The 12,500-nt window shown below is 38.9% G+C and overlaps 1 protein-coding gene across 1 annotated transcript in view; it reads right to left on the reverse strand.

The window, feature by feature from the left end:
- LOC106884490 (uncharacterized) overlaps positions 1-12,500 on the reverse strand; it is a 75,011-nt gene that overhangs the window by 28,296 nt on the left and 34,215 nt on the right. Inside the window, exon 4 of the mRNA XM_089361231.1 lies at positions 6,698-6,867. Coding sequence (XP_089217357.1) covers positions 6,698-6,867 — 170 coding nt within the window. The remainder of the gene's footprint in view (positions 1-6,697; positions 6,868-12,500) is intronic.

The following is a 12,500-nucleotide window of genomic DNA, read 5'->3' on the forward strand; positions in this document are numbered from 1 at the left end:
GAAATTCGTTAAATCTAATCCGCCTCCTCTGAGATATCGCGTTCGTTGTGTCAAAAATATAAAGTTGATGAAGAAAAGGGGCTTTCGTTTCACTTAGAAGTGAGATGGATTTCATGAGGTAATGTAATAACTCGAACTGCAGAGATGAAATATGAACTAAAAGAATACTTTTCAAGAAATCAGAAAGATAGCGCCATCAAGTTTTCTGACACCAATTGGAAGGCATAGCTGGTTTACATGAATAGTATTTTCTTACGACTCAATGCAGTAAACAAGAGAGTTCAAGGCAACCCAGCTACCGTTAGAGATTGTGTCAACAAATTAAAGTAATTCTGGATGTAATTTGAGTTGTTGATCGAAAAACTGCAAGTTGTGACGTCTTTGAAAATATGAGTGAAAAATTTACTGCGCTGGAAGCAACGAACATCCATCAAATCTGTATGCTGGCCCAGAAGTATTTTATTTATCTACACAAGGAATTAGGTTTCTATTTTCCCGATATTAGTGAAATGGATTATCGTCTCATTCAAAATCCCTTTGGAATCAATATCAGATCAGTTCCGAACAAACAGCAAGATGGATTTGTGAAATTTATAAATGACTTCACGGTCAAAGATCTTCTTAACCCTCATCACCTTCCTTAGTAACATTCTGGTGTTCCACCGTGGTGTCTTACTTATGTATAGCTAAAAAAAAAAAGCAAATCTGTGGAAAGCCTTTTGTTGCTCCCACCCACTTACCTTTGCGAACACGGTTTTTCTTTTTTGCCACCAATGTGTATAACCAAAAACTAATTTCGAACAGGACTGTCAGCTAAGAATGATACGTGGGTGTTTCTCTGAAACTGTGGCTATACTTGGGTTACTTGTTAGAAAGAGCCAAACTCATCAATCTTATTAGAAATGAAAAAGTTAAATTAAATGAAATCACTAACAAATAACATATGTCTATTGTTTGTTCTACGGCACCCATACATTTTAACATGTTTTTCACAAGGGTTACGCAAAGAGTGACGGAGAGAACGAAAGGGTACACCAGAAGAAAAATTTGAGAACCCTTTATATAGAATATCAATTTAGAATAGAAGAGTTCTCAAATCTTGAAGAAAGGGTTTAGTATTTAGATAGCTTCAACCATGTTATTAACTAAATATCTTGGAATGACCACCAGAGAGATTGTGAGATATGAGGAGTGTTCATTAAAGATTTCCCCTGATCCACTTCCCAACGACTGGGATAAACGAAACTTGGCATAATTATTAGTCCTTTTCTACATAACCACCACCAATGGTGACACACTTCTCCCATTGCCTTATGCAGTTGTGAAGACCTCGTCTGTAGAAGTCGGTAGGTTGCGTCAAGACTTTACTTCGGAAATAAGTTCATCATCACCCGAAAAGTGTTTTCCTTTCAAAAAGGACTTCATGGCTGGAAAGTGGTGGAAGTCAGATGGTGCGAGATTGGGACACTAAGGAAGATGAGGAAGGATTTCACAGCCGCAGGAGTGTACTTTCATCTGGGCAACATGCGCATTGTGAACTGGGGCGTTGCCTTGGAGGCGGACACCTTTGGTCAGCATGCCACGCCTCTCTACTTTGATGGCGTCCCGCAATTTCGACAGCAGAGAATCATAATATGCTCCGTTAATTGTGGTGCCCTTTACCAAAAAATCCATCATCACTACTCTGCACTGGTCCAAAAAGACTGTGAGCATCGCCTTGCCTGCTGAGGGCCGGACATGAGCCTTCTTTGGAGGTGGAGAGTTATCATGCTTCCATTGCTTCGACTGCATTTTTGTCTCAGGATCATAGTGATGGAGCCATGTTTCATCCTATGTGATAAGTCTGCCAGAAAAGTCCTTCTCGTTTTCTTGGCACATTACCAAATGAACCTGGGAGCAATTGACTTGTTCCTGCTTCGGAAAAGGTGTGAGCAACCGGGGAATCCGTCGTGCAGACAACTTCCGCATGTGCAAATGGTCGTGAATGATTATTTTCACGGACCCTACACTTATCTTCACTTCTTGGGCTAGTTGCCGAATCCTCGAAAAAGGCGGCTTCCGCTTTATGGATGGTGTCGTCATCAATGGCGGAATGTCGTCGTCCAGGAATATGAGCAGTTTCCACCGATGTCCGACCACATTTCAACTGGCGATGCCAATGCTTGACTATGTCGTATGATGGTGCATCATCTCCATAGACTTCATCTCGTTGAAAGTTTCTAGTGGAAAGCAGCAATTTAAAATGTGACATGTAGAGACATGTATAATTGCAATAACCGAAAGTGGGTCAGAGGAAATCTTTAATGAACACCCCTCGTACAGAACTTGTTAATTTGGAAACGTTTTACTTCAGTGTTTAGCTGTGAATAAGAAAGCAAATAGCTGCAAATGTCGTTATTGTATTGATAGTTTGAGCCAAACCAAGTTTAATTGACAGAACTAAACCCCATTAGCTTCAGAAGTTAGCGAGGAGTTGCTTAAGAGAGAAATTAATGAACGCGGATCACAAGCTTCCATCACCAAAGTGAATTAGAAAGACAAACAATCTGGTTTTGTACATAGTTCGACAGAAATATCACTACCAACATAGCCAACAGCTGGTTTTAATTCTTATTAGTAAGATGTGGCTGTGTGGTAAGAAGTTTGCTTCCCAACCCACATTGTTCCAGGTTCAGTACCGCCTCAGGGTCTTCCGCTACACACACACACACTCACACAAACACGACGAGGTTTTTTTTTTCGGTTTCTGTCCACCAAGTTCACTCACAAGGCTTTGGTCGGCCCGAGGCTATAACAGAAGACAATTGCCCAAGGTGCCAACTGTGGGACTGAACCCGGTACCATGTGGTTGAAAAGCAATCTTCTTACCATATAGCCATACAGCCACGCCTGCGATATATATATATATATATATATATATATATATATATATATATATATATATATATATATATATATATATATATATATGGGTGGCTAAATGGATAGATAGATAGATAGATAGATTATATAGGTAGACAGTTGAAATCTACTAACTAAAATATTTGCATCTAGATTTTATATACGTTTTATGTTTGTATGTGTACATGATTGTGCATATCTGCATTATGAGGGTGAGTGAGAGATTGAGTGAGTGAGTGAGAGTCTAAACGATAGAGTTCGACAAAAAAGAGTCTACATAACGCTGACTGTTGTGGAAACAATTTTTCAAAACTACGTATGGTGTCAGAAATACTCTAATGAGAGAATGTACTAAGATGACGCTTGGTATATATCGGTTCTAAACAATAATTAGATAGCATAAATTGAAAGATTAAACAGGCTGAGTAAACGCAATGAGAAATAGTGTAATGTTAGCTGCGCATAAACATGTGCCATTATGTTAAGCGTCCTTCCATGTGTATGTGCGTGTAGTATGTATGTATGTGTACATGTATGCATGTATTTGTGTACGTATTTATACGCACACATATACGTTTATACATACATACATACATACATATATATATATATATATATATATATATATATATATATATATATATATATATCTTTATATATATATATATATATATATATATATATATATATATATATATATATATTGATGTGCGCTGTATGTGAGTGTGTGTGTGTGTGTGTGTGTGTGCGTATTTACATTAGCGTGTATATGTGCGTATGAGTGAATGCGTGTGTATGCGTATGCCTATGCATGTTTATATGTGTATTTCAATACTTACGCTATTTATTAACATGCAATGCAATATGAACTCTTCTGACGTCACCTTACCAAAGGTCACATGCCGCTTTAAGGTGGAGCTATATAGATTGTTATCGTAATATAACTGACAGTTTTAGTCAGAGACAAGCTTTGATAGCGGTGGGGGAGAAGGAGAGAGGTAAGATTTTACAGAGGAAATAACAAGAAAAATATGCGTGGATATTTTATGTCAGTGCAATTATATTAAAATAAAGTGAATAATTTGATAAAATAAACTTCCATACGCCATCATTTACCACTATATATATATATATATATATATATATATATATATATATATAAAACTTGCTTGAAAAAAGATGCGTGGCATTCGATCATATAATAATATGAATAATATATAAATATATGCATGTACATATATATCTATATATACATGTATATATGGGTACAGATATCTATCTATCTGTCTGTCTGTCTGTCTGTCTGTCTGTCTGTCTGTATGTATGTATGTATGTATGTATGTATGTATGTATGTATGTCTGCTCCAACGAAGTCGTGTATTGTCCTTGCCTTCGGAACGCGGAGTAGATGGAACAGGGACAACTGAAGAAGGGCAATATTCTTTATGTTGCATGTCTCGTTTCTCTGTTTGTTTTTTTCGTTGTTCGAAAAAAGTTCGTTTTCTGTCCTCGTCTTGCAAATGTCTTCTACTACAGCCTCGGGGCGACCAAAGCCTTGTGAGTGGATTTGGTAGTCGGAAACCCGTCATATATATATGTGTGTGTGTGTGTGTGTGTGTGTGTGTGTGTGTGTGTGTGTGTGTGTGTGTGTGTGTGTGTGTGTGTGTGTGTGTGTATGTATGTGTATGTGAAGGCGGGAACCTTTATTTCACATTGCTCCAGTTCACTTAGCTCGCAACAAGGAGTAATACCTGTAATTCAAAGGGCCAGCCTTGTCACCTTCTGTGTCATTCTACATCTCCATGAGAACTAGTTAAGGGGTACACGTGTCTGTGGAGTGCTCAGCCACTTGCACGTTAATTTCATGAGCAGGCTGTTCTGTTGATCGGATCAACTGGAACCCTTGTCGTCGTAACCGACGGAGTGCCACTGTAGTATATAAATATATACGTTTGCGTGTATATATATATATATATATATATATATATATATATATATATATATATATATATCAAAAAGGCACAAATATAGACATCACTAAAGCATACACACACACACACACACACACACAAATGACGGGCTTCTTTCAGTTTCCGTCTATAAAATTCACTCAAAAGGCTTTGGCCGGCCTGAGGCTATAGTAGAAGATACCTGTCCGTAGCACCACACAGTGGGACTGAACCCGGAACCATGTGGTTGGGAAGCAAACTTCTTACCACACAGCTACGCATGCATACATACATATATACATACCTAATACACGCGCGTGTCTTTCTGTCTGTCTATCTATCTATTTATCTATAGCTCCATCCATCCATCCATCCATCCATTAATCTATCTATCTATCTATCTATCTATCTATCTATCTATCTATCTATCTATCTATCTATCTATCTATCTATCTATCTAGTTGTCCATCCATCCATCCGTCCGTCCGTCCGTCTGTCTGTATAAGGAACATGGTTGAGTAGTCAGGGTGTTACAGGCGTTGCACTCACAATCGCAAGGTCGTCATTTCGCTTCCCGGTGGTGCATTGTGTCGTGTTTTTGACTAAAACGTTTCATGTCCCTTTCATGAGGAATGTTAATGGCCTACCTGCTCACTTAGCCAGCGAGGTGACATCCTTTAGAAGCTACAACGATGCGAAGAAGGGCATTGTGACCAGCGGTGTATAACAACATCCGATTGTCCGCTGGAAGGTAAGAGAAAGCGAGGCCGGCCAAAGAAGACATGGCGGAGTACCTCCAAAGAAGACCTACACAGACGGAACCTCACCCAGGAAGAAGCATACCGGTTGACCAAAGACGGAGATAATTGGCGATCACTGACTGCCCGATGTGCCACTTAAAGGCACCAACGGACTAAGAAGAAGAAGAATATATGCATACATGCATACATACATACATATGTATACAGGGTGTTCCAAAAGCTACTGAGGGGTTTCAATTCTTAATAACTTCCTTAACTTCACAAATAGATGCATGAACTTTTGATCCAATATAAAGGACATAATGGAAATTAATATGCACAAGTCTAATTTTACAAGACCACAACATCACATATGAAAAATGACGTAGTTTAAATGGCAGCCATTTTCGGTTTCGCTCGGCCGTACTTTTTCCAAAACTTGCACCGTAACACCCTCAAAAGTAGCCGGAGCTTATTCTCTCTCCAAAGCACTGCCATAGCAACTGCAGTATTTCTCTTGCGGTAGAAGCAGTTGCCCCATCTTGCTGAAACCGTGTGTGAGGTCTACTTTGAATGGCCTTCACGTTCGCCAAACTTAACTAGCCTGGATATTTTCTCGTGGGGATACCTGAAAGAGAGGGTTTACATCAACAAACCGGAGACCCTGGTGCAGCTGAAGGAGAACATCAATAGAGAAATCAGAGAAGTGGGGTCTGAAACTCTCGAGGGTGTTATGGTGCAAGTTTTGGAAAGAGCACGAGAGAGCGAAGCCGAAAATGGTGCCATTTAAGCGATGCCATTTTTCATATGTGATGTAGCGGTTTTGCAAAATTTTACTTGTGTATATTAATTTCCATTATGTCCTTTATATTGTATTAAAATTTCATGCATTTATTTGTGAAGTTAAGGAAGTTATTAAGAATTGAAACCCATCAGTGACTTTTGGGACACCCTGTATATGTGAATATAGAAATGAGAATATATATGGCGTGCTTAAAACAGAATTACGCCTTTTTCATTATTTATTATTATGTTTTACAGTCAGTGCGTTTTATATGGCGTCAAATACGTTTCTTGCAGTCATGATATAAAATATTGATGACTTACCTCAACTGTTACACTTTCATTGGTGGTTCCTTTGCTGTATATGCATTGTCCTGGACACAAACCCTTTTTGACCCGCATAAAGGAAAACTCAGTACCGGCCAGGTTAACCGTGACACCGTTGATCTCTGTAATCCTTCCAAATATCTTCTTATCCGAATCACTTTTTATAACTGAAAAAAAAAAACAAAAAAAAAACACAAATACATTGGTTCGTTTTATTACGAAGTAGAAAGAATATTGTTTAGTTATCCAGCAATGGAAATGGGTTTTAGTGTACCCCTAGTTTTAGGATAACCATCAAGGCGGTGAGCTGGCAGAATCGTTGCCGCACCGGACAAAATACAGAGCAGCATTTCTTCTGGCACTTTACGTTCTGAGTTCAAATGCGGCCGAAGTCGACTTCGTATTTTATACTTTTGTGGTCGCTAAAATAAAAACCAGTTGTACCCTGGGGCCCATGTAATCGACTACCCACCTCCCACGAAACTTCAGACCTTATGTTATGATAGAAAGAAGAAAAAAACGAGGGTATACCTATATTACGCCCTACCTTGCGTGAACATAACACACACACGAAAGAAAAAAAAAATGTTGACTACAGTTTCATCGCATTTAAAAGACAACTTGGAATGCCAAAACGACATTTTGACCTTTAATGGTTTCTAATTTTGGCAAAGGGCCAGGGAGTTTGAGGGAAAGGATCGGTCGATTTCTTTGGTCTCAGTACTTATTTTATCAAATCCGAAAAAATGAAAAGAAAAAAAAAATCGATCTCGTTGAGACGGACGAAATGTTTGTAAGCGTTTTGACCGGTGTGCTAACAATTCTGCCACCTCACTACCAACTAACAATCCTTTCTACTATAAGCACAAAGCCTGAAATTTTAGGGGAGGGGGACTAGTCGATCACACTGACCCCAGGGCTCAAGCGGTACTTATCTTATCGACCCCGAAAGGATGAAAGGTAAAGTGGTCCTCGGCAGAATTTGAACTCAGAATGTAAAGACAGACGAAATACCGCTAAGCATTTCGCCCGGCACGCTAACGATTCTGCCAGCTCGCCGCCATTAATAATAATATAGTAATCCCTTGACTATCGCGTGTGTTGCGTTCCAAAACCCGCCGCGATAGGTGAGAATCCACGAAGTAGAAACAGTACTGTACTGCATATTTAAAAAAATTATTTTTGTAATTTGTATATATTTATTTTATTAAAATTCGTGGAGAACAACGAATGAACGGAGAGATGAAAAATGTGTAGGGATTAACGGTTTAACATAATATTATATATGCCCGAAGCTCGTCGAAACGCCGGTGTTAAAACGTGGGTAGCTGAAGAAGTAGAATGTTCTCTATGTGGCTCGTGTGTTCTCGTCTACGTTTGTGTGCAATGTCCTGTACCCAGATATGCACCTATACATACAGGTGGATGTCGGTATGCACATACCTGTACGTATATATGCATATACTCATTTACTTTTGTTTTTATATATATATATATATATATATATATATACACACACACATACATACATACATATATTTATTTTATTCCCTCGAAGCTTCGAAACAAAATGGCAGCCATGCATTTCGCCCTCCGAACGTTCGCACAAGCGAAAAATTCAGAGTTACTTTCATCAACATCAAAATGAATGTGTGTGTGTGTGTGTGTGTGTGTGTGTGTGTGTGTGTGTGTGTGTGTGTGTGTGTGTGTGTGTGTGTGTGCGTGTGTGTGTGTGTGTGTGTGTGCGTGGTGTGTGTGTGTGTGTGTGCGTGCGTGCGCGAGCGCGTGCGTGTGTGTTTGTGTGCGTGTATGTGTGTGTGTATTATTTGAAAAAGGCGTTGAATCATCATTTTTTTATTCGTTCATTCTGGGACATTAAATGCATTGATCTCATCTGAGTGGGAGGTCTTAGAGAAGGTCATGGGGGGCACCTCTCCTTTCTTTCGCTGACTAATTATTAAAAGAAAACAGTGTCACTCCTTCCCCACCCCCACACCGCACATACTCTCCACATCTAACCAAGCCCAGTGTCAAACACCAAGATTTCTTGCACCGATAAAGTACTGAACTTAAAGTAAGCTGTGACGTGGTGGTGGTGGTGGTGATGGTGGTGGTGGCGGTAGTGGTGGTGGTGGTGGTAGTGATTGTGGCGGTGGTAGTTGTGGTACTGGTGGTGGTGGTGATGGTGGCGGTGGATTATAGCTGGGTATGTTGGGTTCTGGTAAAAACATTAAACAGTCCCTTAGAACAGGCGTTGTCCTCATTTTGGAGAAGATAGGACGACGTCAACAACAGCAGCAGCAGCAGTTAGAATAGCAACAACAACAAAAACAATTGCTACAGAAGCACCAAACAACAACAGTTCCTCGTCATTCAAAGAGGACAATTTTAAGAGAATACAGTCAGTCACATGTGTGTGTATGTGCGTGTGTGTGTGTGTGTGAGTGGATATGTGCACAAGAGTGAGGGCGACTGTACGCTTGTGTTCCTGCACGAGTACGTATATGAGTACGTCCATGTGCCCGTATATGAGTACGTCCATGTACCCAGATATGAGAATGTATGTATTTGTGTGAATGTGAGTCGCGTGTGAGTGTGTGTGTGTGTGTGTGTATATATGTGTGCGCGCATGTGCGTCTATGTGTACGTGTATGTGTACGACTATATGTGTGTGTATGTGTATATGTGTATATGGGTGCGTCTGCACGTGTATGGGTGTTTCCGCGCATTTGTGTAAATACGCACACGTATGCATCCGAATATTTCGGATATGAGCGGGTATGTATGTATGTATGCATGCATGTATGGGTACGTGCGTATGTGTGTATGTATGTGTGTGTACGTGCGTATGTGTGTATGCATGTATATATGTATGTGCGGATGTGTTTGTATGTGCAGTGAATGTAGGGTGCTGTTATGTTTGTGTCACAGCGTTTGACAAATGACGTTTGGTTGTTTACATGCCCCCGGTAACAGCGGTTTGGCACAAAGTATCCGATGAAATAAGTATCCTTCGAGCCAGTGCCTACCCCATGAAGCATGACTTCAACCCATGGGCTGAAAAAAGTAATAAATAAATAAATCGATTTATAAATAACAGAATCGAACATAAAGTGGTATGGAAACATTTGCAAGTTTAAAGTCGAAAATAAATTTAGTTAGGATAATGTCTAGGACAGTGGTTCTCAACCTGGGGTCCGCAAAGGTAGTACTGGGAGTTCGTGAACTGAATTCAAAATTTCACACACACACACACACATATATATATATGTATATATATATGAAATTTGAACTCGGTGGAATTTGAACTCAGAACGTAAAAACGGACGACATGCCGTTGAACATTTGCCCAGCGCGGTAACGAGTCTGCCACTTCGCCGACTTTTTTATAATAATAATAATAATAATAATAATAATAATAATAATAATAATAATAATAATAATAATAATCCTTTCTACTATAGGCACTAGGCCTGGATTTTTGTGGGGAGCGGGACAATCGATCACATCGACCCCAGTACGCAACTGGTAGTTAATTTATCGTCTCCGAGAGAATGAAAGGCAAAATCGACCTCGGCGGAATTCGAACTCAAAACCTAACGGCGGACGAAATACCGCTAAGCATTTCGTCAGGCGACTCTGCCAGCTCGCCGCCTGAATAATAATAATAATAATAATAATAATAATAATAATAATAATAATAATAATAATAATAATGATGATGATGATGATGATGATGATGATGATGATGATGATGATAATAATAATAATAATAATAGAAAGAAGAATTGTTTCTAATTTTGCACAAGGCCAGGAATTTTAGCGGGAGGGACTTAGTCGATCACATCGATTCCAGTGCTCAATTGGTTTTTTTGATTTTTATCGACCCTGATATAATAACAAGCAAAGTCAATGGAAACTCAGAACGTAAAAAGCCGGAAGAAATGTCGCTGAGTGTTTTGTCCGCCGCACTAACTATTCTGCCAGCTCACCATCTTAGGAAATTTAATAACGATTAACAGAATCTGAGAAAGACGGATTAAATGCGTTACAGTAATAAGTTACGTTCAAATCTCCTCTCGATTCGAATTTGATTTTCATTCTCACAGGGTCTAAAAAAGATATTGTACCAGTCAAGTACTAAGGAGCGATTGAAACTGGTCAAAGCCTAGAATGAAACAATTGAACGCAGCTGTTTGGACGCTAACGATTTATCAAGGCTGATTGGACATTCAGCATGTTTTAGAAACAAGACATGCCAGAGACACGCATAAGCGCTCGCCCAGAAATATTCAATTAGAAAAGAAAGAGAGAGAGAGAGAGAGAGAGAGAGAGAGAGAGAGAGAGAGAGAGAGAGAGAGAGCAACATTACACTTTATTAATTAAACACGACTGACCTAAACATTTCCATTTCCTCACACACAAAGAGAAATATACCCATATATATAAACAGAGAGAGAAAGAGATGGAAGGAGGGAGAGGGGGGGGCAGAGAGAACGAGAAAAACGTTAAAAAAATGACTGATGTCAAATAAGACAGCATCGAATCAGCGACGCCAAATTGGCGGCGCCGAAACGTCACTTAGCCGTCCAAATCGATTGTTTCTTCTGGGATTATTTTGAAATTTTCACTGTTTTCATTTGCATCTCATCTGTATTTGTGTAATTGTGAATCACTTCAATTATCTGCAGTTGTTTTTTTATTGCACATTTACAAAGCTCAGTTTGTAAAAGTCTAGAAGTTTGTAAGCTCTGTAGGGTTTCGTCAGTCGTAAATTTCTGTATTGTTTGCAAATTGTTTAAATAGCGAAGTCTTAAATACAATGAAGCTGTCGAAAATCATGGCAAATGAAACGGACGACCGTAGTAAGTTGAAGAGAAGAACTACAGAAGACGTGACTAGACTCTCGTTGCAATTGAAATTTTTAAAGAACAAAATATTTGGTGTATTTCTTTTATTGGTTTTAGTCATTGGACTGTTGCTAAACTGGGGCGCCACCTATTAGGTTTTATACGCATATTCCACACACACACACACACATACATGCATTCATACATGCACACACATGCATACGTATACACACATACACACACGTACATATATTCACGCATACATACATAAATATATACGCCCGTATATACATATATTGTATACACACACATAATATTCTTACAATCATACATACGCATAAATACACACGCACACACACACATATATAGATTACATACATGCGTACATATTTGTGTGTGTATGTGTGTGATTGTATATATATGAAAGTGGGGAGACAAAGAGAGAGAGAAGGACTACTTTCAATGTATTTGTAAAATTATGCACAAGTCTGAAGCTGTGCAAAGCTTTAAAAGAAAAGCGTAACCATATTCTGAATAAACGAATTGTTATTATTTTCAATGTACAAACATCAACCTCCGACAGAAAAGGGGAACAAGGACGTCTGCAATTGGCAGACGTGTATATTATACTGAAAAGGGAAACTATTATGTGACAGTCATACATTTAAGTAATGTAAATGATAAAGGTTTCAGCATTGAATGAAGACTATTTAGCAAACACACTGCACAAAAAATGTGCTGCCCCAACAGACTATCTTTTCCTTTTTGCCTTTGTAATGATAATCCCGATCTTAAGTACAAGGGGTGATTTCGATTAAAAGAAATCTTTGAACTAACTAAAATGAATAATTTATTAATGAATATTCTAAGAGTATGTAGAAGTAAGATTTAGTTAGGTCTCTTTGTGTTCCGAGTTCAAATCCATCTTTTCTAGTCAGTATAAAAAGCAT

This window comes from Octopus bimaculoides, chromosome 12 (genome assembly GCF_046866305.1).
Source record: "Octopus bimaculoides isolate indiv1 chromosome 12, ASM4686630v1, whole genome shotgun sequence".
In the NCBI taxonomy this organism is placed as follows: Eukaryota; Metazoa; Mollusca; class Cephalopoda; order Octopoda; family Octopodidae; genus Octopus; species Octopus bimaculoides.